Source organism: Ursus arctos, unplaced genomic scaffold (assembly GCF_023065955.2).
Source record: "Ursus arctos isolate Adak ecotype North America unplaced genomic scaffold, UrsArc2.0 scaffold_8, whole genome shotgun sequence".
Lineage (NCBI taxonomy): Eukaryota > Metazoa > Chordata > Mammalia > Carnivora > Ursidae > Ursus > Ursus arctos.
The window spans coordinates 22,235,063-22,260,371 of record NW_026623100.1 but is presented as its reverse complement, the minus strand read 5'-3'; the positions used below and the strand labels follow the sequence as shown (position 1 = coordinate 22,260,371).

The following is a 25,309-nucleotide window of genomic DNA, read 5'->3' as shown; positions in this document are numbered from 1 at the left end:
AAAAATCGTTGGTGTAAATGAAACAGTACTATTTCTTTGATTGAGGAATGATCCTCCTGGCTGATGAAGGCCATTTTGTTTGACTAAGACTTGGGCAGGAGCCAGAAAGCCCCAACCATCGCCTCTGGCCCTGCAGATTCAAGCTGATGTGAGCATGACCCAACTCCGAAGCTGGTTCACCCTCAATCCACAGTGGGCTTCACGGTTTTCACTGGAAGTCAAAGGTCTAAATTAGCTCAAGCTCAACTAGAAAGATGTAAGAGGAAATGATTAATACTGTCTCTAATAAATTGCTTTTTTTTCTGAACTTAGTGTTGATCTTAATGCAAACAGTTCCATCTCTCTTGATGTTTAGCAATTAATAGTTATTAGAAGATGCAAATACATGCAAATCTTAAGACTGTTCACATAAAACAACTTAGAAATTGCCATCTGAAAGTCTACAGGCAGGGCAGTCGCAGGCCTCACAGGCAGCAGACTAAGTAGGTTGCTTTATAAGTAGTCCAAGTGCTAGTGAACAGCAATTTCTGAACTTCAACTTTATGTTAAGAAACACACAATACCAGTACTATGTCATGGACACTGGGACATGGCCACGGTTAATTCGCTTGCTAAATTTGTTTAGAAAGCTGTTTGGCTGTTTGAGTAAAATGAGAAATCACTATATTTCCATGGAAGTGAACTCAAGAGTCATTGTTACTCAAAAAGTGAAAATGCGGAAGGAGGCTCATTTACATCAAGAAATTCTTACGAGAGTAAAGTCATCCGTACGTGTTGTTTCACGTCCAGATCGAGAGCAAACACGTTCTAACATTTCTTTTCTTGAATGTGCTCCTTTCAAGTGTATTTTGTTTCCATTTTTGAGGCCAATGGACTGAAGGTGGAGGAGAAAGCCAAGACTTCTTTCAGGGGGGATGGACAAAGTACTTCCAAACGTCCCTCTGCCCACTCTGCCTTCTTCCTCCTGTTTCATCCTTTCTCCTGCCCTTTCTGTCCCTGTTCCTTTACTCTTTTCCCCACATTCTAAGCAAATGCTTAGAGGACCAAGGGAAAGGTATTGGCTAGTGAAGGGGAAGCTGGATTAGAAGACTGTTTACATTCCAATTACTTTTAATCCTCTCCTCATACCCTACATGTCTTAATTCCCCTCCTTGTGCTGGGTCTCCTACCTCACACTGGCCTCTCTCCTACCTCCGTGTATCCTAGAGGGGCCACTTCTGAGAAAACCACGGACAGGGCTACTCTGAGAACCTCTCCCCATTCTGAGCTCAGCAAAGGTGCTTCTGAACTCAACAGCCCCCTTCCCTGCCTCAGGGTGAGGGTGCACCAAGGCTGGGCGGAGGGCAGAAGAGCCTCTTGGAGGTTTCCCCGGCATGGCCCTGTCCACACGGACTGGGGAACATTGGCTGGATCTGGGGTTGTTACCAACACTTCAACTAGGCTTTCATTCACCCTGTTTTTCCATTGAGAGCTGGAATGGATGCCAACATTTCTTTGGATTGACGGTACATAGTGGACTTCTGTTATAGTGTCGTCAAAAGCGTGACAGGCAAAGGCGCCACTGATGGGAGTGGAGGGGAGGACACTACATGGGCAAAATTTTTTATTTCAATAGCATTTTAATGAGTAAAAAAAATATTAACAACGTATTAAAACCATGATTTCATGGATATTATTGCTTATAGTGAGGAAAAGTTAAAAAAAAAAGAGAGAGACAGCTATATTAAAATCAACTTAAAGTAAAATACTAAGAAAATAAGAATATTGGTAGTGAGGAGTCATTGTAAAAATCAAGAAGGTGGCAAGAATATGGCTGCCATCTGAGAAATGGCACAAATTCTCAAGGCTCCCTTGGGCTCAAACAGCAGCATGGTCTTTAAGATCTTTTAAAAAGCACGGTCTGTTACTCCCACGGAAGGAGAGGCTCTTGTGTCTCTGGTCATCCATCCACAAGGGCATGCCAATCTCTCTGACAAACTCTACGCCCAGGCACTGTAGGCCGCATCTGTGAGGTGCAGGCATGCTTCCTGTCTACCGTGCGCCACCTGTGTCTGCTCTGACCTTGGCAAGGGCAGGTGTGTGGGAATCTTTTGACGCTGACACAAACTGCAGGGCGTCCCTGACCGTCTTCCTGACTCTGGGGGCCAGGAGTCGGCCATGCGATCAACATAAACCCTGGTTACCTGGATGCTCATTCTGCACTGGCTTCGAGAGCCCCAAGTCAGGGACTCGTATCAAAGAGAGAAGTACCCCAGGGTAAATATGGCTTCTGCTCGGATACCCACTCTAAAATTTAATCATGCGGTACAGTTTCTGGATGAGCTAGATGAAATGACCGCCAGAAAGGAATAATCATTGCTGGCTGATGCTCCCCAACATTCAGCCAGTTCATGGTCAATAACCCCACCTAGTACGTTAGCTCTCCGTTATCTAGTATATGATTTGCTCTCAGTTTACTTGAAATATACACCAAGAAGTTTCATGATTCAAGGTCAAACATTTTTGCTGCTTTACTCACATGTTTTGCTCTTCTGGATGCTGACTTGCTCTTACCTGCCTGAAACCCTTTCTTCTGGATAAAGTTATACTGGCTCATCTCTGTGGCAAAGAACTTAAGGGCCTCGGCTGTCTCCTTGTCAATGCACTGAAGCGGGCCCTAAATTTTACAACTTGCACTGTTGACCCCTGTGCCTGGTATTCAGATATGCATCTAAACCAAGATCCTGGGCTTCCGTAAGAAAACAACAATCCAATCTCCAGATTGGCTCACTTTTTGTATTTAATAGATATTTAACGAAGCTGGCCTCTGGGTACATATAAGAATACAATATCCGGCTCACTTTCCTATTGCCTAATTTTTACGAAAGGTTTGGTTGACAACAACATTTTTTAAGGAGGATGACCTGAAGAATAGGTACTACTCTTCTCTCAGTCGTCTGGAAGCTACCTCAGGCCAGCAGAGAGCTCTCAGCATCGCCAGACAATTTGGCCTTTGGAAGAACCTCTGTGGCCACGTTGCCATCAGCCTGTATCAAGGGGCTTCGTGAAAAAGAACCTGATGAGTAATAGCTTGCTCCATGCCTTTTGAGGACTTTTGATCTCGTGTCAGAGTCCTTGCTAGGAAGATTCTCAGGAAATTTCTCTCTCATCTCAGCACTTTTCACCTTGTGGACAGCACGACTCACGGTACTTACAGAGTGCTTAGAGTAAGTTATGGCACATCAGCACTCAATAAATATTAGTTATTATTACAATATACTGAGGATCTGTACCAGGGAATACAGAGCCATTTACATACATCTTTTAAAATTATTACAATAGGCTTATCATCTCATTTTCACAGATAAAGATTTTCGGCTTGAGTTTCAAGTGGAGATGTAAACAGAGACATTAAGATGAAGTCACAGTGGTATTCATAGACTAAGCACATGGAGGGGGGGCTCTGTTCATTTGCTGCAGGGGGCCCCAGACCCTGCTCTTGGCTCCTGCAGCCAGCGCTGATCCCACTAATATGGGCTACTACTTTAAAGCTATTTTTTTGGTCTTGTTTTTCCTGTCAATTATTTCCTGTTTATTTTCAGAGTCTGGGAGCGGTCTCATTTAGGGTCACCAACTTGTCCAGAATTTCCCAGTTTTATAACTCAAAGACCCATTTCCCAGGATACCACTCAGTGGTTTTCTCATTGTGTTCTTGATCTTTGTAGAAGGACCATAGCTAGTACATGCAGATACCTTCATGCAAATGAGGAGGAAGGGGTATCCATTTATTCTTAACACACTTATGATCTTCTTTCAATGTATTTATGTAAACTGCCTTAAATCCTTTCTAGAATAAGGTGGGGTACAGAGAAACATATAAATACAGAGCTTCACATTGTGTTTGACATTCTGAGGGTTATGGGTATTAATATGTATATTACCTTTATATCCTTGTTCTGTCTCCCTGAGATCAATTTTGGTTATTGGTTTGAAATCAGTATCCCATAATCGAATACACCCATCTCGTCCACCAGTGGCAAAGCCTTCTTCACAAGCATACATGCTAAAGATGCCAGCCTGTTGAGTAAGGCAGACAATACTGCAATGATTCTAAATAGTCATTATAGTTGGATCTTGACAATAAAAGGCAAAAACAAAACAAAAAAATATTTAAATACGTTGTTCTCTACTGAAATTCTGACAATAGACCAAGCAGCCATTTATAATACCCTTCATTTTGGGTAGATCAAAAATTAATTATAATTACCACCAAAGCAAATTAGTTCAAATGCTCCTTTACCATTAACTAAACTGACAGCAATTTGAAAAAAAAAAATTCACTAATTCCTTGGTTAAAGTAGATATGAAGATCAAACTCCTTTATGTGACTACTGATCCTTATAAAGAAAAGGCAACAATGGAGGTGTTTCATATAAATTGCCACTCAAAATAATCAAGCAAAGATATGCTGGCTAGGAACATAAACACTTTCACTGGTAAGCAGGTGCCTGAAATGCACGCAATGAGCTAAAGAAGGCACCGCCTAAGCCTAACTGAAGACAAACTACATTTGTGTTAGTTTGTTAAGGATTATATGAAGATGCTTTTTTTTTTTACCATGGGCAATAGTTTCATAACTTAAAGATAATTTTCCACAGGAAAATATCTTACCTGGTCTATTGAAAAGTGCTACAAGGATATACTGTTGACATAAGAGCTAGTGTGAAATTAGGTTACTAAGGCAGCTGCTTTCATGCATGAGGACGACTACTGACCTCTGAATTGTTTTAAGAGCTGTTTCATAATTAGTGGAGCCAAGAAAATTGGTTCAACGTACAAGAAAATGAAAGATCTAAAATTTCACAGCTCTTTTGCTAAGACGCACTTCAACTTTTCTTTATATTAAGAGTAACGGGACCAACGTGGAGGCAATAAGCTACAGGTTTGGTGAGTTTCTAAAAATTTCTTACCCAGTTTCCATTTACTACAATAGGTTTCAGCTTTCACATCTCCCCATTCTTCTGAGCATTTCCATTTTATCATCTATAGATACTGCAATGTAACCATTATCATATATGTCAAAAGAGAGCAGAATGGTCAGAAGTTTGTTCTTGTTCTTACAAGCAGACCATCAAAAGCGACAAGTTTATCAATGGTTACTGTTTGCATTTTCAGAGCTTGTGATTTGGACATGGAGGTGCTGCTTGCTCATTCAGAGTGAGGAAAAATCACCCTTACTAACCAATGTAAAAACAATAGTTGTCTACACTCTTGCTATTCGATGCACGGGCCCCAGGCCAGCAGCAATGGCATCATCCCAGACTTACTGAGTCAGAATCTGCATTTTAACATGATCCCCAGGAGATTCACAGAAACCTTAATGTTTGAGAAGTACTGATCTATAAGATGAAAAGAATGATAAAATAGTTCTATTCTTCCAGATGTTGGTGAATAACACTACTCAACCAATCAATAATTGAGGTGAAGGCTAAGTTATTAAGCTTTTGAAACATTTCTTTTAGGCAAACAAAAATAATTGGGGAAATCTAGAGTCTGCGGATTTTAAAGCAACAGGAAAAAACATATTTGTGATGTCAAGTTATTTAATAAATAATCACCCAATATCCACACCCACATACTTACACTGTGTGCTCCTTGAATGGTGCGGACCAAATTGAGCCCTTTCCAGACATAGATGTCTCCATTTAAAGCACCAGAATAGGTGATGTCTTCTTTGGCACATGCAAGGCAAAGGATGGTCTGAAGATCCCCCGTTTTGCCAAATATCCCTCTTTTTGCAGTCAGGGCATTTCCACAGAGTGTCCAAAACTGGAAAGTGATTGAATGAATAGATCCAAAAATAACGTAGTCATTCTGAAGCCCCACATTATTGGTATTTGCTTCTATTTCAGTACATGGTGCGTCATCTGCGAGCGCTGACCTGGGCACACGTCATTTCACTTGTCCTACTGCAACCAACAGGACTGTGAACCCATTTAGCCAACTACTAGCAGCGTAAGAAAAACTTTTAATGGTATTTTTTAAATCCCAAAGTTCTAAAATTCCCAAACTTTACTAATTGCTTAATGGTGATTACATACAAAAGGTCAATGTTCTCAGAGTTGGAATAAAGTGGACGAATCATCAGGTCTTTAATTTTTAGTCAAATTACAGAGGCAGGATAGGTTCACGGTAGAGAAGTTTAGAAATACAGAGAAGTATGAAAAGGAAAACTGAAATATCTACAATGTCCTGCTAATGTGTTGATGTATCTTCTAGACATTTTTTCTGCAGGATGTGTGTGTATTTAGAAATAATGCTTTTCTAACTAAAAAATGTGATGTCTTCACTGTAGAAATGTTGCTCAAAAAGTTTCCTAAAGAGGACTTATCTTTCCATATAGCCAAATAACTGATTAAGCTTTTCAGTTTTCATTGCATAATTTATCATGTGGCAGAATCATTAAGCATAAAGCTTAAGCTACTTTGTAGGAAGCAATAGCAAGACTTCCACGGTTATACAGAAATTGAGTATTTTGCTTTGACATGGTTTTTAAATGTATGAACTGGTACGATTGTCCTGCTGTGTATATAGCCCCTCAGTTTATAAAGGCTCTTTACATTTATTTGGTCTCCATAATACCCCTGAGAACAGGCTAAAGCAGCTATTCCTATCATCCCCTATTTGGAAGTGAGGGCAAAGGGGCCAACGTGGTTTGCTGAAGGTAAGAGTTCAACGGGTGTCTTACATGAGAAAATACTGAAATCCTGATCTTTGCCTTGAGAACTTTAAATCTAATGGAGACACATAAAAAGCAAGAGACAATTTCAAGGCAGCGTATTCAGACTACACACAAATGGCAAGAAAATTCAAAAACAGAGAACCGTGTTGAATTACTTGGAATGAGCCAGGCTAGGACTCGGATCAGTGGGGAGGAAGAAGTTACATCGGGGATCAGGAAGGCAGGAGTAGGCAAACCCAGGTGACAAAAAAAAGTGTGAGGAAAAAATCAGTGACAAGTCAAATATTTTGTGCCTGTAGGAGAGGAAAAAGGGCGGCCCTCTTAGAGTAGTTAAGTATTGAGGGAAGCAGTTCTGGGATGGTTGTACCACCCGGGGGTCTGGGACTCTGGTGGCCGTGGAGGAGGTGGCCCTTAGGGAGGACGAGAGGCAGGTGTGCAACCACTTGGGACATTACAGGATTCTTCTCTCATTAAGGAGGCAAGTACCGACTCTGGTGATTGGTTTCTTTGGGCACTTACTACTTCTATGAAAAGTACACGCGGAAAGAACAAAAAGATCTGGGGAAAAGATGGTCAGGTCTACGCTTTGGGAAAACATTTAACATTCAAGCATTAACTTGGAACCTGAACAAACTACTAGATGTAAACACTTGCTGGTAGTACGAACATGCCAAAAACCCGAGAAGGTAGACATTTCCTTTTCTCACCATGTCTCCCACACATGAAGATTAAAAGGAGAGTAATAATTTTGTAATCAATATCCCTAAAGAAGAGTAATTATTTTGTAGTTATTATTTAACTTAGAATGTGCACCTCTGAGCTACTGAAATATTTTTTTAAAATTTTTTAACTTAAATTTTAGGTAGTTAACATACATATTGGTTTCATGAGTAAAACGCAGTGATTCATCACTTACGTACAACACCTACATTACTGAAATATTTCCAATGGACAACCACAAAGCAAAGAGAGACCATCAGCCTCAGACACAAACGTTTTCTGATTAAATCCTCTAGGAGGAGGGAACAATGCCAACATGAAACATTCCAAATAATCAAATGACTCTCTAAAAAGGCACATATAATGCCAGGATAGTAAGAGATTTTTTGTAGAAGTGGCAAATCTCTGATTCTCTCTTCTTGAGAAGCACTTCCTACTGGGAAAACAGGGACAATTTAGGGTAGCAACACATCAGTAAATCCACATCCACTGAACAGACATTGTTTATCTTCCCCAGTCTCCGTTCCCAGGTTGTAATGCTAATTTTGTTAGAGCCGGCAGGTAGTCTGCAGTTACCTGACTCTAGGTAATGTCCAATGTCCCTTCTGTGTATGACTAGGGACTGGAGAAGGATCAACAATACCCACTGACGTGGTAGGCTCCTTTGCTCTGAAACCAAGCAAGCATGACGACGCTCAGCTGCTACTGTTCTCAAGCACTCACTCCAGGTAATTGAAATTTGCCTGTCTGCCAAACACTGGGAATTTGCAAAAACAGAAAGGATTTCACCGTAGCTACACAATTTCACATAAAATATATTCTTGGAGTGCATCAAAGATTGTTGCATTCAACTTGTGACTGGAATCATCCATTTGCTGTTAGGGAGGTCTGGGGGAGAAAGGTGGAGATCCTGGAACTGGTTGTAGAAAATACAGATAGTGAAAATATTTGTTGAAGGCTGCTAAAACTTGTTGTGGATTTCTTTCTAAACAAAATTAATAAAGATGGCTGGATGGGCATTTGCAGATTATTCCATTTGAGGTAAAAATACTTATTTTTGTTTCAAAAAAGATGCCAGGGGGCACTTGGGTGGCTCAGTTGTTTAAGTGTTTACCTTTGGCTCAGGTCATGATGCTGGGGTCCTGGGATCAAGCCCCTCATTGGGCTCCCTGCTCAGCTGAGAGTCTGCTTCTCCCTCTCCCACTGCCCTTCCCTCTGCTTGTGCACTCTCTCTCTCAAAATCTTTTTTTTTTTTAAAAAGGAAAAGGAAAAGATGCCTGTCTACTAAAACATAATTAACAAATTTAATGGGATAAACAGCTCTGTTTTCAAATGAAGTTCCAGGGTTTTATGTGCCTGTTTTAAAACTGATTAAAAGAGTTAACCAAGGATGGAAAGAAATAGGGAAGAAGCTGGAGAAATCATCAATTAAGCAGCTAATCTGTTATTTTTCATAATCTGTTCTTGAGGGGTAAAGTCAGGCCAAGATAGATCACTGAAGAAATAATTTCCAAGTGGAAAGAGTTCTTCCAGAGACTGGATTTAAATCTTATCTGTGCCACCGTATTTGTGATTCCAGGAGAAGGGGAAAAAATTAACATTATTGTGCCCTTACTGGCACAATAAACACACACTGTTTAATACAACTCTTAATAAATTCAGAAGGTAGTAATCCACAACCCTCTGGGTTTTTGTTTTGTTTTTTTGAGAGAAATTCAGACTCAGGGAGATTAAATAGCTTTCCCAGAGTCAAGTAGAAGGAGAGAATGATGAGGATTCAAAGTCAAATAACCTCCTAGGTCTTGGCTTCCTCACTGTAGGATATGCAGGCTGGATGATGGCTCTGGGGTCAGAGTCCCTGACTTCCAGAGAGCCACCGGAGCCTAATGGAAACCAGGCTTATCATGATCTCACATAATTCTTTGATTATGGGTAAGAAAACAATTCAATGCCTTTGCAATTTGTTAGAGTGATGAGAAACTCATGTTGGCAGATACAGATATCATTGATTAATAAAAATTGTAAAGGGAATTATTATTTAATAGCTAGTTATTTTCTGGCCAAAATTTTTCAAATCACTGGTTTCCTAGGAAAATTAGAAAAGAGGGTCTTCAGTGATGAAATGTTGATCATCTTTGAACATATGTTGGCCAAGGACCTTTCTGCTCCCTAGTCCTAAGATTCTATGGGTGACCAAAGCCTCCCCATTAACTCCTGACTGATGCAACCCCTCCCCTCCTTTGGGTTCTGCTGCCTTCCAAGCTCTCCCCCACCAAACCCACCTACCCACCAAGGCTGGGCTCAAATACCATCCCCCTCCTGTAACACTTAACATTCCCCTAAAGAGCTGGGATCTCTCCTTTATTACTAGAGAATTTTGGTTTTGCCTCTCTTATAGACTGTTCTGTTTTAATGTTTCAATTGCTATACATCAAGTAAATTGAAAATAGGGTTAGTTTTCAGTCCTTCACATGGTATGCAACTAATGTTTATCAAATTTAAAGCGTCTTCCAGGTGGACTACATAAAACAATGACAGACCCTCCAACTGCTGCTGAAGGAAAAAGTGCCTGTATCTGAGCAAACATACCCTCAGGCTTTTGCACAAGGATAACAGAATGTTAATGAAGCCCTAAGGTATTGGTAGGACACTTGATACCTTTGAATAATAGAACCTATAGATTTATCTTTTTGTCTTGTTTTTTCATTACTTGTTTCCTATTTTGGAAATATAGGTTATTGTAAGATAATTTTAAAAATAGGGGCACCTGGGTGGCACAGCGGTTAAGCGTCTGCCTTCAGCTCAGGGCGTGATCCCGGCGTTATGGGATCGAGCCCCACATCAGGCTCTTCCGCTATGAGCCTGCTTCTTCCTCTCCCACTCCCCTTGCTTGTGTTCCCTCTCTCACTGGCTGTCTCTAACTCTGTCAAATAAATAAATAAAATCTTTAAAAAAAATTTTTTTTAAACAAAGAATGTAATTAACTCATGCACCTAGCATTAACTGTTTAACATTTTGGGATCTCTTTCCAATTTATTTCCTACACGAAAACATACATTACTTCTAAAGTAAAAAGAAAAAAAATCAAACAAATTTACCTCACCCAGTAGACTGTAAATAAATCTTGCATATTTCCTAATAACATTAAATAATCATCTAAACCATGACTTGTAATGATTGCACAGTATTTCTTCCAATGGATATACCGTATTTTATTTAACCACCTGGGGGAAGTTAGGTGGCTTCAGGTCTTCTTTTGTCTGGTTTTATTTGCTTTTGGTAAGTTATTCTCAACCATGAACCCATCCTTGGTTCATATTTCTAACGATTTCCTTGAAATAAATTCCAATATATGAAATTACTGCTGTGCTTTGGCAGCACACACACTAACATTGGAAAGAAATTACTGGCTCAGAGGATATCAACATTTCTAAAGCTATTGATAGATATTACCAAATTTCTGGACTGAAAGACCATAAATACTCATTTCTGGTACTCATTTACCCCCTCCAACACCAAGGCTTGAGAGTGTTCATTCACTAAATTGTTGCCAACCCCGGGTACATTTTAATTATAATTTTGATGAATTAGAAATAAAAACATTGTTATTTTAAAATTTCTACTCTTTATTAATGAGGTTTCATATATCTATTAGCCAGCAATGTTTCTATTTTTGTTAAGTATACATGTCCTTTGCCCATTGTACAGGTTTGTTGGAGGTCTTGACATTTCAAGGACAAACCCAAATTCTATCTACCATGCTTGTGGCTTACACTTTGCTCATTTGTGGTTTGCCTCTTTTGTTTCTTAGGGGTCGGGGGCAGGGAGACAGAATGCTTTAATGTTCATATAAATCAACCTATGTTACTCTTTATGGTTTCTTACTTTGCTTTTCCGAAAGGCCTTTCACCCACTTGAGAGCAGTTAAGCATTTACTTAGGTATTCCTCTAGCTACTTTATAGGTTTTTAAACATGTAACTCTTTGATTCATAAAGAACTTATTCTTGTGTATGGTATGAAGTAATAATATATAACTTTTTTCCCTGGAAAGAGATAACAAACTGTCCTAGGGCCCACTGGTCAAGATACTATTCTAAATTGTTATCCCTTTTAAAGTCTATTTCTCAGCTTTGTTTTTGTTGTTGTTGTTGTAGTTCTTATTTATCCTTATCCCAGTGTGATACATTTTAATTATTTTGACTTTATAATATGCTTAGAGCAGCTTCCTCTTCATTATCCTTTTTGAAATTCAAGTTCTTGGTTATTCTCATTTTTTTATCCTTCCAGACTTAGAATAATTAAAAAATGAAATGTCAGATAACAACAAAACTTCTAGAGATTTTAACTGACCTTGTACTGAATATAATTGAAATGATGTGTTTGTAATTTTTAAACATCGTGTCCAGAACCAAGGTTGTCTCTCCATTTACTCAAGCCTTCTTTTATATTCCTCTGTAAAGTTTTGTAATATGTTTTAAGTCTTGCATCCCTCATTATATTTATTCCTGAGCATTTGATCATCTGTCCCTTTCTAACAATAAAGTAGGAACAATGGGGAGCATCATTAAAAAACTAGACTCAAGAACAAAAGAACTGGGAAACAGGAGGAATTGGTTGGGGAAATAATATAGATACCTACTCTGTCTGACAAAAACGCAACATTTTTGTACCAGCAGAGATCCACACGGGCTGGAGTCAAGCAAGTAATCCTTACATTCTTTCACTTATGAACTTTAACCTCTATTAGCTACAAACCTGTGGACAGAAGATCCTGGGTCATATCCCAGGGTCCAGTGGAAATTTTTGCTATATCAGAGTAAACAAAACTAATGGTGTTGACTTCGCTACATTTTAACAAAACAGAAAGAAGCAAATAGCTGAAGGTATGTCCTGGGCCAGCCGTGGTAATTCAGTCTGTGTAGTCTAGGGGAAGACACAGGCATTTAAAAACCAATGACCCAGGTAGGTTTGTACTATGTATCGCTCTATTTCTATGTCCAACCCAACATGGTACCTTCCTTCTAAAAGAACATATCAACGTGACAAAGTTTTGGTAGACAGTATGTGTAAACATTCATCAAAATGTAAAAACTTAAATCACAGTATTAAAATCAGAACTGTTTTAAAATTTGAAATCCTAGAAGTACTAGGAGTATTCAGTTTAGCATTTAATTAACATAAAATTTTCTTATCAGCTGCCCGCTGGACACGCCACTTGATGGTCCTTACACTGCCGTTCTGAAAGAGCCCCATCAGCTGATATCAGCTTGCTTCACATTCAAAGAAGCAGGTAAAACGGCTCCAAATTTAAGATAAATAAGTAAAGTGGAGCCATTTCTCAACATCAAATTATACATATAAGCACCTTAAATTCTTTTCATACAAGTTACCAAAAAACTTTAAGTAACTACATTACCTTTATATGTTTGACTCCACAGCTAACCACTCTGTTTGGCTGATATGGATCCCAGGAAATATCAAAAATCTGTTAAAAAAAATTAAAGATTGCTATGTTGGTCATTTATGTGTTTTTGCCTTCTTTCAGATATCAGTTCAACTGCCAAGACTCCATCCTAACACTCAGGACACACGTTACCTGCGTAGACTGAACAGTTGGGGATTTGGCTTGGCGATGGGTCAGGAGTTGCCAACACATGTTTTACTACCTCACATCTACCTACCTTCGGCCTGAATAAAGAGATGATAATCACAATCAATGAGACAAACTGGTGTTATGTTTTTAACTTGGTCCATGCAGGGTAGATAAACAAATTGCAATGACTTGGAATAATTTTTTGATCAAATTTTCTATACCTCTATACAATGATAATAAAATACTTTTGAGATAACTGTACAATAAAAAGAATTACAAAATTCAAGTAGGAAAATGTTTAATGGTCAACTGCAATTCAGTGTGGCCAATACTTTCTCATAATCATAGAATATTCATAAACATAAGGCAGAGGCATTTATTTGGCACCTAACTTAGCCCACCTGAAATAGTCCTTTAGCCTGTCATTTTGATCTGACCCAAAATACTGTTTTATCTTATGTTTTCCAAGGAACTGAAAACACATCCACTAATACTAATATTATTTATCATTCTTTAAGAAAAGTTACCAGATAGTTTGCAGGCAATTTTCCATTTTGGGAACAAGGAAGAGAAGACTCTGTCAACTTTGAGGGTCAGATCACCCATGGTAATTGCTCAAAGTGCATATTTCACCAGCCCAAATGAAAGACTCTGATTTAGTGGGTATGAAATTGGGTCCAGGCAGCTGCTTTCTTAAGCAGACCCCAAGAGATCCTTATGCAGTCAGTCCATGGACCACATTCTGTGAAGCTCTAATAGAAGGAGTAATTGTCAGGGCCAGAGTCTAAATCAGAGAAAGAGCTTAGGCTGCTAATTTCTCATCATGTAGGAAGGAGAAATATGGACCAATCATCAGAGAGAGAAAAGGAGGACCTATAACCTTCGGTTAGGTAGAAAGGAGCAATTATAGACCACAGAAAGAGCACTGAAGAAGGCACTTGGTCCAAATACCAAGTTCCAATGAGGCCCACTTTAGCTATGCAGCCTCAGGCTAGTCCTAGCATCTCTAAAATGAATGACATCACCTTGGTTCTGTTAGGAGGTCAATTAAGATAATGTATATACAATCATTTGCAGGCTATAAAGCACTCATTACATAAATGAGTGCTAGGCATTAAGTATTTTAGCCACTAAAATAATCTTGAAGATAATCATTTGCCCATAAGGAGCTAGCAATAATTCATATTGGCACGAGTAATAAAGAATAAAACTGGGTGGATACAAATTATGGGGTCTGGGAGAACAGTGTTCTAAGAGAACAGTATTTCATTAAAACATTCTAGGCTCTTAAAATTAGAGAGTTCGCACTCGAGTAGCATTACACTTTTCACAATCGAAGTGGAAGGTGTAAAATACGTAACAAAACAGTAAGAAATTCACCTATTGATCTAGTTTAATCCAATTTACTTTATAAGATACGATGGGATTATCACATAAGCAGAAACAGTAATATCCAAAATGTGAGCATCACAAATATTTTCAACCTATTCATTGAGAACTAAGTTAATGCCAATTAATCACCAATAAGTTAATAACCTGGGAGTAGAGCTCAAGCATCACTATACTGTAAAATCTCCCTAGGAAATTCTTACGCATGGCCAGGGGTAGGAACCATTGGGACCAGAAGGGTGCCAGGCCTCTTCCAACACTGAAGTTCACTGTCGGTCATCCCTGGACTTCCCGAGAACTCAATCCTGAGTACAATTTGCCCAAATGTGCAGCAACAACTAGGGGGTCACCTTAAAAACCATGATTCTCCATCGGTGAATGAAAAAAAAACTTTAGAGTTCACACTAAGGAAGAGAGATTGAATTTAATATCTAATTTGGGCCTCATTCTGCGTGGACACTTACACTGAGGAAAAATACAAAACTAGCAATCAATGTAAGACAGTCATACAAATTCACTTTTTTGATATTAGAAAATCAAGATGATAAAGTGGTCAAATTATTTTAATTATGTAAGACAATGGAGAAATAGATTTCTGACCTGCTTCATACCCTATCTTGCCTGCTACGACTATATGGAATTATTTCTGATCACGCCAACTTCAATATGATGAGAAGCAGGCCACAGTTTAGATTCAAGTTTCTCAAAATAACAAGGAATCCCGAAGTTGTCATTATATTCATCAGAAGTTAAAATGTATAACACTCTGGGGCTCCTGGGTGGCTCAGCCAGTTAAGCGTCTGCCTTCAGCTCAGGTCATAATGTCAGGGCCCTGGGATGGAGCCCCATGCCGGGCTCCCTGCCCAGCGGGGAATCTGCTTCTCCTTCTGTCCCTTCATCCTGCTTGTGGGCTCTCTCTCTCTCTCTCTCTCCCTCTCTTTTTCTCTCTGATTGAAATAATAAATCTTTAAAATAAAATAAAATGTAGACTTGAAAGACATTTTGTGAATATTTTCTAACTACTTCCATTTCTAAACGAATACATCTAAACTTTACACACAATTTCAAATTCAATTCTATTTTGATTTTATGAAGACACTAACTGCCAATATCAAAAAATTTTGTCTATGAAAAGTTGTAACAATTTAAAGAAAGCATCCAATCACCAGGAGAGATCATGCTGACTTCGTTATTAATCATGAATTAATTTTGTTTGAAGTCGGTTTTTAGGTTGAATAGGTAGGGAAAATCTTTACATGGAACATTTACTTTTAAAAATAGGACAACTCTGGGAAGCTGTGAATTGTGAAGTCACAATTCCCTCACACGAACACCGCATGGTTCGATCCGACAAGCTCTTCTTACCCGGTCGGAGTGGCCGGTGGCGGAGGCCAGAAGTTTTCCCTTCCTCCAGTCCCAAATGCAGACTGTATTTTTGGCATCCAATCCCACAGAGGCCAAACGCTAAAAAAAAGAACAATGATTTAATAGCTGAAACTGATGGGCACATTTCTTATTACCCATCACTTCTTTCAACAAATGGTCACTGATGACCTACTCTGGGCCAAGCACTGAACATGCACAAAAAAAATGATTTCTCCAAATCCATCTTAAGTCCACAACTAAAGATATCACAGATGACTTTCACTGGCACATACTGAAATTTTAAAAACCTAAAAGCTACAAATGATTTGTCACAAAGCCTCTGATTTAACTAGTTGATATCAGAGGAACACAACTTGAAGGCAAGGTTTAAATTTTTTATTTTTGTTCAAATTTTTTTCAAATTTAATTTTTAAATTTAAAATATTAATGTGAGAGTAAAGACAGTCTAGGATTCTATAGTCTCAAAGTCTTGTCAAGCTGCCGAAATTAAAGGGTTTGACAGACACATGGAGAAGAAAACCCATAATGAGCATTACATTCATTCTTAATTTTTCACAGTTCCACACACATTTCAGGTAACATGTTGGTAAAAGTAATCTGGTACTTCATCTCCCAGCCTAAATTCTTTGGGTTTATATCAGAATTTGTTCTCGAGGGAAAAGAACATTTAACACATTTACATATACACAAAATCAAAAGTATGAAAACATGTATTAGAAACACCAACAGCAGAGGGAGTTTCTAGCAGGATGTCCTGCCTATGGAAACAGCACTGTGTAATGGAAGAGGTCTGGACTGGGTGTAAGTTCATTTGGCTTCTCTTTTGACTTGTGAGGAGCCACCTAAGACCTTGCAAAATTAACTAACCTCATTAAATTATGTTTTCTCATTTGTAATATGCAAAATATTTGTTAGGTCTACCTTGTAGGTTTATCATATGGACTGGTGAAAGAATTTAAGTCAAAAGGTTTTGAAAATACAGTATCATCCAAGTAATAAGATGTCTGAGCTTCTGTATTTCACTCCGCATGTTTGAGTGTGTACGTGTGCGTGCACACATGTGGAATGATAGTCACAGATAGCTAAACGCAAATGTGTGGTTATGCAGGGATTAGTCAGTTTTCTTCAGTAAAGATGGCTTCCATCAGTCATGTTTAGTAGAAAAAGTACATAGTTGGAACTTTAAAAATGTGCCCTTAAGAAAGGTGGTCTTTGTGGGGGGTTTTCTTTGCTGTAAGTTCTAACAGGGCATCCCAGCAATGGAAATTATAATACATGGTTGCATTTTTGTCCATATAAGAAAAATTGGAAGTGTGTAAATTCCATTTAGCTTATTCTTTTTCTTTTGTGATAAACATGGGCACTAAAGTAAAACCCACATTTCTTGATTGAAGAAAAGCCAAAGTAATCTATTTTGTTCATTTGTAGTGACAGTCCCCATGGCTACCTAAAAAGCATTTCTATTGCCTTTTGTTATTTGAGAGGTGATGGGCTATTTGTCATTTTCTAAATATCACTCAATTCCAGTGAACTCTGTCCGGGGAATAAGGCAGACCTGAAGCAATAGGCATCAACAAACCAGGAAATCCATCAGAGCAAGCAAATAGGTTATCTTTCTCAGCTGACAGTGGAGTACCATGCAGTCCACCCCTGCCCTCACCCTTCCAAATGGAACCTAAAAGAGAACAGCTAAGATTTTAACACAAATTAACAGACAACTCAATGTTAAAGCTGGATTTCCTTCTGTTGCATTACATTTTTCTTGTGATGCTTCAGAACAAATTCTGATAACGTTTGCTAGAAAACCAAAATCAGAGAACGTGCATATAATTACACATCTAAGCATACGTTTACCCTTGTACTTATGTATGCATTCTGACATTCATTGAATTTAGTCAGGAAGTCAATAACTGCAAATCTGGACAAAGGGGACTAGCCAGCTATTTCTCCTTAGAAATGGAATCACAGTGGAATGGACACATTACCCTGACTAACCTGGATGAGATTACATAGTAAAATCAAAAACTATGTATGCCAGGGGTCTACAGGTATAGTGAATCTAGTTCTAGAAAGAAAAATGAGTTAATGATTACTACCCTCTCAAAACAGCAGGAAACACTAAGTAAATGTAAATTGTTTAAAAAGTGCCGCAAACAAGCTCAAGTCCTATAATCCACTCAACCTGACCCAAACGCTCAGGCCTCTGAGCGTCTATGGTCAGCCTCTATGAATAATAATTTCACAGGTCTTTCCACAGCATACCCTTACAGAATTAACTTTGAAATTTGCCAAAAATTGGACTGAAAAAATTAATTGGCAGAAATACGAGGAAGGGTGGCCCAGGATCACAGAGAAGGCTGGAAAAAACGCACAGCCTTAGTGAGGAAGTGAAGGCAGTAGAACCCTCCCTCTGTGTGTGGACTGCCTTTTCTGTAACATATTTCAAAAACGGACATGTAATTGACATCTGTAACATTAACAAATATTTTCTGTCAAAGGTTGCTGAAAGTCAAAGGCAAGTAAGAAAGTTTGTTGGAGATCCCTGGAAGGCTTCAGGAAATGTGTCCTTTGAAGACCTTTGAAGTGTCTTGGAAGAATGAATCACTTTAACGGGCAAAGAGGGTGAGTAGGGCACTTGAGGTGGAGAAACACAGTATGAGGGAGGGGCTGGAGGGGCAAAAGTGCAAGGTCTGGTAGAGGGAGCTCACGGACGTGCCCAATTTGACTATAAGGAGAGTGAAGACAAGGCTAGAAAGGTTGGGTAGCCTAGAATATCCAGCCATAAGCTGTGGACTTCATTCACTGAGTTCTCCAAGCTTTTGGGTTTTTAAAATAATGCTCTCACTACCCTATGATCCAGCAATTGCAGTACTGGGTATTTACCACAAAGATACAAATGTAGTGATCCGAAGGGGCACCAGCACCCCAATGATTATAGCAGCAATGTCCACAATAGCCCAACTATGGAAAGAGCCCAGATGACCATCAACAGATGAATGGATAAAGAAGATGTGGTATATATATACAGTGGAATACTACTCAACCAACAAAAGAATGAAATCTTGCCATTTGCAATGACATGGATGGAACTAGGGGGTATTATATTAAGTGAAATAAGTCAATCAGAGAAAGAATTATCATATGATCTCACTGATATGCAGAATTTAAGAAACAAGGCAGAGGATCATAGAAGAAGAGAGGAAAAAATGGAACAAGACGAAACCAGAGAGGGAGACAAACCATAGAGACTCTAAATCTTAGGAAACAAACTGAGGGTTGCTGGAGGGGAGGGGGATGAGGGAATGGGGTGAATGGGTGATGGACATTAGGGAGGATATGTGTTGTGGTGAGTGCTGGGTGTTGTAAGACTGAAGAATCACAGACCTGTACCCCTGAAACAAATACTACTATATGTTAATTTTTTAAAAAATAATAAAATCTGTAATTTAAAAAATAATAATAAAATAATGTTCTCACAATTTTTTCAGTTGGTAAAATGTATTGAAAAGCAACTAACGGTGTGCAGACCGGTTAGAGGTTATTTAAAGTGTCAGGCAGGACATGGATTTGGAACTTAAAGGACGGTGGCAGGGAATGGGAAGGTGAGAACGCACATGAGAGTGACTATAAAGACAGTCACAAACGCGCAGGACTCAGCTGCTGCTTGAATTGCAGGGAGTAGGCAGGGAGAAGCAGGAGTTAGAAGAGACCTCAAGGTAAAGAGTCAAAGAGAATCTTCTCCGTGAATTATTAGGAGGTGGCGCTATCCTCTAAACGCAAAGGGAACCAAGAAGACCTTCAGGGTTTGAAGTCTATGAAAAAGGTTTGGTCCAGCTCTGATTCCAAACTTAGGAAGCTGAAATGGAAGACAGAGTGGAAATGCTGAGTCACAACGGATCCTATCAACCTGAGTCCATGACTCCCTTCTGGAGGCTTTTCACCTGATGGGGAGACTGAGGGAAACAAAACTGGGGCCCACCCAGAGCTGGGTGTCAGCGTGACAGCTGGAAAAGGATCTGACAGAAGAGGATTCTAGGAGGCAGACAAGGGGAGGCAGCAAGGGTTAGTAGACCTTCTGAGCCTATAAGCAATGTGCACTGTAATTCTAGGTGACCTGCGAGGAGTCATTAAAGGAAACAGAAACGGAAAAAAATACACACCTGTCCATCTGAGTCGAAAGCCAGGCAGGCGACTCCATGTGTATGGACATCTTTAAGAATAGACACAGTCTGGACATTATAGGAATCCCATATACATATATATGGTTCCTTCCCAACTTGGCCAGTTGCAACGAGAGTTTTATCTGGGTGTAAGGCAAGGCTGAAAAAGAAAAAAAGAAAAAAAAAAAAAGGCTCTTTTCATATATTCCTGAACAAAGTTAAGAAAAACATTTTCTTTTATCCACATTTGTTTCTCATTTCCATCATCTAACAAGAGAAGCTCAAGAGAAAGAGTCTGAACTGTCCTCAAAGTGATAAATTACCTGATTGGTCTAATGGAAATGCTGAATGGCAAAAAGAGGCTTAGCACAGTTTAACAATAATTTCATCTGATCTTACCCATTTGGTCACCTTGAAAATCAGACACTATTGTGCTTATAATTTTATGATTAGAAAACCTGTATTGTTCTATAATTGCTTTATGTCAGGATATTTACTTACTAACCTTGAAAATATTACTCAGCTGTTTCAAGTTAGCTTTTGACTTTAATTTGGAAAAAAAAAGCTGTTGCTAGGAGAAAGTGTGCTTCTCAGAATTAATTAAACCTGCTAGCACAAGCTCTGGAAGCCATCCTCATTAGGATTTCAAAGCACGGAGGGGCCTCAGAGTCAAGTGCTGTTTCTGTGTCTGTTGCCATAGATTATGTATTTTAAATGAAAATTTCTATTTTACATAAATCACTCTAACACCAAGAGAACCACAAATTACCATGCTTGTGGTTTGTGTAACATTTTCCCTCTGTAGTGCAATCAAAATAAAACTTTGTCAAATACCAACTAGAATTTCAGGGAGTCTGGAGCAGCCAAGAGGAAGAAATGTCATCGTTGTTATTCCTAGATGAGCAATTACTCTAATGTTTTAAAATTATTGTTTAAAGAAGTTGTGCCTTTCTAAAAATGGTGTTGAGAATTTTTTAAAAGGCACACTACCTATATGAAAAACTAGATGACTCTTTACAATAAATTTTTTCCTTTTTGATTTCAACATCTATTTACACAAGTAACAATTTTTTTTCCTTTTCGACTTTCAGCATGATTTTAATACAAATATATGCTCTATAAGCAGACCTGGATTTGCACGCTGCTGCCCCTTACTACCTCTGGTTCTTTGGGCATGTTCATCTCTTTGCCTCAGGTTCCTCATCTATGTAATGGGATTACAACATAAAAGGAGACAATATACAGAAGACAGAGCATTCAGCACAGCACCGGGCTCAGAGTAAGCACTCAAAGCCAAGTTTCATTATCATCATTTGTGTAACTGGCATTTTTATACAACCAACATATGCATATCCCTGTGGATACAGTGCCTCTTTCAAACACAGATTACTTTCTGCCTCTCTCCGGTCTCCATGTGTGCTTCCCCCAAGTTCTGCAGCAACCAAGCTCCCCAGGCTGTCCCCATGAGCTCATCCTCGTCCCACTAAGCTCCCTTCCTGGGCCTCCCACCAAACCTACTGCGGTCTTTTGCATGCAACCGTGAGTACTATCCCCTTTCCTCACTGAGGTCCCCCCCGCCCCCAGGCCCTGGTACCGGAGTGCAGCTTGTCTTCTGGGGTGTTCCCAATGCCCCCACTGCCCAGGTCCTCATTCACAGTACTGCTCCCCACACTGGAGGTCGGGTCCACCTGCACTCTCCTGCCCAGGCTGGTGCTTCGTCAGGTTTTTGTTTTCTTCTTTTTAAACAAAGAGGGTGCAGGTGGAGCCTGCATAGTGGCTTTGTAGCTAGAGGGGAGGAAGGTGTGAGTGTGGGGCCAGATGCAGGGGCAGGGAGCGGATGGGCTGGGAGGGACTGAGCATCAGGGGCGGCTCAGAAGACCGACAATCAGGCCCCAGGTGCTGCTGCCACACCTCTTGCCCGAAAGAAGCGTGATCCAAGGGGATCTCGGAGAGTTCTGCGGGGCCGGTGAAGGAGTACACAGATGAGGAACACCTGGGTGCTCTGGTGCCGGAGGCCTCTCACGCGGAACTCCTCTGTAAGAAGTTTGGCTCCTATCACCTGTCAAGCAAACCCCAATCTCCGTGATGCCTCGTGCCCCTTCCCTCTGCACGCAGAGTCACAGTGTGGGGCACTTCGTCCCAGGGGCCAGGCCAGGTGTGGGGATGGGCTCTGGCCCAAAGGCTATACAAGGGCGGTACCGCCCGAGGCCACAACCCGGGAGTGAAATGCACACACCCCCAGCCACAAGTCTATGACCTTCTAGGAGGAAGGACTCAGACACAGGCCGTTTTCTGCAGCGGCCCTTGGGGCCCAACCGATACCTGCGAAGGTCCAAGGCCTCAGCAACTGTCATTGCACATCCTCAGGGCCAGCTGTTCCTCCTGGCAGCAGCGAGCTGTCTAGCATTGTCCCAGGAGACCCCTGCTGCCGGTTCCTTGAGCCTCTCTCCTGAAGAACAGCCTCAGAGCTTTGCTCTCCTTCTCTGACACAGCCCAACTGACAGCGCCCTGAGATGCGTCGGCTGGCCTCTTCACCCCAGGCCCCTCCATCAGCAAATGTTCTCCTGTGAACAGGGTCCGGGATGCCCGTGGGCCTGGCTGGCGCCTGGGCGGGGTGGGGGAAGTGTGGGCTTTCCCAGGAAGGCAAACACGGGACAGGTGCGCTTCTGATGTGTGTGGGAGTGAGTGCAGGTCCAGATGCCAGGGTAGGGACGGGATGAGCCGGAGGCACTGTGTGTCAGAGGCAGCTCAGAGTGCAGCTCCAGCTCCAGCCCCAGGCACTGCCTCGGCCACCACTCTCTGCAGAGGAAGCCCCGACCCACGGGATCTCGGGAGTTTTAAGGGCCGGAGGAGGAGTCCTGGGATAAGAAACACCTGGGTGCCCTGGATCTGCGTCACCATTTAACAAGTGTTTGCTGGAAAATATATCCTCGGGAATCTTTATAAGGACTACCAGAAAAAGATAACACATTTAAAAGGTGCAAAGGGCATCCATGTACAAAGACAATACTCAAATTCAGTCTTGCAGAGAGTAGCAGAAAAAGAAATGGGTAAGGTAGGCCAGGGCAGCCCTGTAAGCCCTTTTAAGCAGGCCAGGAAGGTAGGGCACCGGTGCCCATTCTTAGAGGACAGGGCATGAACAGTTGCATAATTTCGTAAGGTAACTCCAGCAGCAGGGAAGGACAGATGGGTGAGAAGTGTTAGGAGAAGAGGCAAGGAGGCCAATAAGGGAACAGGTGACAGTGAGGTAAGGAGGGGTAGAGCGGATGGGAAAAAGGATGAGTCAAGAGGTACTCAAGGGAACGAGAGAAAAAATTTTCAGATGCTGAAGGCTAAGAAAAGCCTGAGCATGTCAAAGTTGCCTGAAGTTATTTGCTTGGGCAACTTTTAAACTCAGAACTTGCAGCATTAGAGTTTAAAACCTGAGGTCTGATTCTGGGAAAAGGTGGCTTAACCCAATTTTCAGTGAGGAAACCGAGGAGATCCCTCAGGGTTAGCACCACATCTGCAGTCCTCAGGGCTGTGAAGAAGAGGGTCTGACTGGACAGTACGATCCATGAGGGCAGGGGCTGTTTCCATCACTCTACACCCCGTTCCCGGAACATCACATGCAGAGTGGCAATAAAGTGCTTGCCGAAGAGGGAGCAAATGATGCCAACGATCATGGCTGCCATATTGCCTCGCCACACTGACGTGGGCAGTAGGTTCTAAACAGGAACTGGAAAATAAAGAATGAGTGTTTTCCCCCTAGATGGTCAGAGACACTGTCAAGAGACCTAAGCAAAACTTTGCTGGGTCACAGCTTCTGTTTAAAATGTTTGGATAGGGGCACCTGGATGGCTCAGTCGGTTAAGTGTCTGCCTTTGGCTCAGGTCGTGATCCCAGGGTCCTGGGATAGAGCCCCACGTTGGGCTCCCTGCTCACTGGGGAGTCTGATTCTCCCTCTCCTTCTGCCCCTCACCCCGACTTTCTCTCTTTCTCTCAAATAAATAAATAAAATCTTTTTAAAAAGGTTTGAGATTATTTGGTAGACTCCTGGGGTCCTGAAGTACCCGGAATTTTAAAAAATTCACTCTTCCAGGCAGTTGTTCTTAATATAATTTCAGGCTTCCCAACCTTTCTCACTTTCTTGAATGGGGTGAGGGTGATGAAATACACAGCTATCAAGAAATAGTGAAAGAGGCCTTCAAAATAATTTACTAGTCTAAATTACTCAATTACTGGTGTGACCCAAAAACATCCCATTATGGATTTCAAGTATTTTTACTCTCGTTATTGTTCTTTTCCTTCATAACAAGGCCCATAAATTTATCACATTCATTAAAAAGTTCACATTGGAAATTTTTATTTTTTAGTTTTTTGTCAGACGTCCTTTCATGCTGTTCTTTACATCATCTATTCCCAGTGCATGATACCCAGTGACCCAGGTTCCTCCTTTGCCATTTGAACACATTATCAGTTATCTTTTCCCCTTTTGTAAGCCGAGACTCTCTGACCTCACCTCTCTGGCTTGCGTGCAGCTTGACTGCTCAAAATGAGTCATAATGTTCCTATTTATCCGTGTCCATGTCAAGAACAGAGAGAACAGAGAACAACCTTTATTCATTTGTTACCTTCCCATCAGCTCCTCAGAAACGTCACTCCTTCCACTGGGTGACGGTATCTGTGTATCTTTTAGAGCACAGCCGAGTGGCACTTCACCTTTATTGTAAATTTGTCATATCATTTCAACATACTCTTTAAAATTCATGAGGGACCGGGGGAAAACCAACAAGCTTTAATCTCTGAATTTGCAACGCGGAATACGTAAGGTGTCGGATGGGACGGCTGCAGAAGCACATCTACAGGAAGCACGTCGGAAGCTGCCATCAAGGTATCTATTCCCTTCTTCCCACACCTCTGCACTGAGGAACGCAAGAATTTCCAGAAAAGTCACGTTGAGCAGGATCTGCTTTTTCCTAATCCCAAAACATCTTTGGAATTTTAGTTGAAAAGCACTCAAATGACAGATGTTTATATATGTATGTATTTTCCTCACATAAAACCAACTCCACCCCCCGCCGCACACTACAAACTGTTCTTCGCTCCTTCCAGAGGTGCCCTGAGCCTAAAAAGGGACCCTACAGTAATGCCTTTAGATGAGCCAACAGATTAAAGAAAGTTAGGTCCCCTTATCCGATTAAGGATCTGTCATGGAAAGAATCATACCTCCTGAATTCCTTCTGATAAGATTTCATCTATGAAACGGCCAACTATTCTGTACTTTCCAGGGAGAAAATTGCAGAAGTGGAAAGCACCATTACACAACATATCTGTTCTACTCTGAGTCTCCCGTTGTC

General features: G+C 40.7%; 1 protein-coding gene across 2 annotated transcripts in view; it reads right to left on the bottom strand.

Moving 5' to 3' along the window:
* The window catches only part of EML6 (EMAP like 6), a 274,663-nt gene that overhangs the window by 146,364 nt on the left and 102,990 nt on the right, over positions 1–25,309 (bottom strand). For both annotated transcript variants that reach the window (XM_057309390.1, XM_057309391.1), the window contains exons 2-6: positions 19,971–20,130; positions 15,790–15,888; positions 12,859–12,927; positions 5,623–5,808; positions 3,921–4,056 (exon numbers count right to left, since the gene is read on the bottom strand). In XM_057309390.1, coding sequence (XP_057165373.1) covers positions 3,921–4,056; positions 5,623–5,808; positions 12,859–12,927; positions 15,790–15,888; positions 19,971–20,130 — 650 coding nt within the window. The remainder of the gene's footprint in view (positions 1–3,920; positions 4,057–5,622; positions 5,809–12,858; positions 12,928–15,789; positions 15,889–19,970; positions 20,131–25,309) is intronic.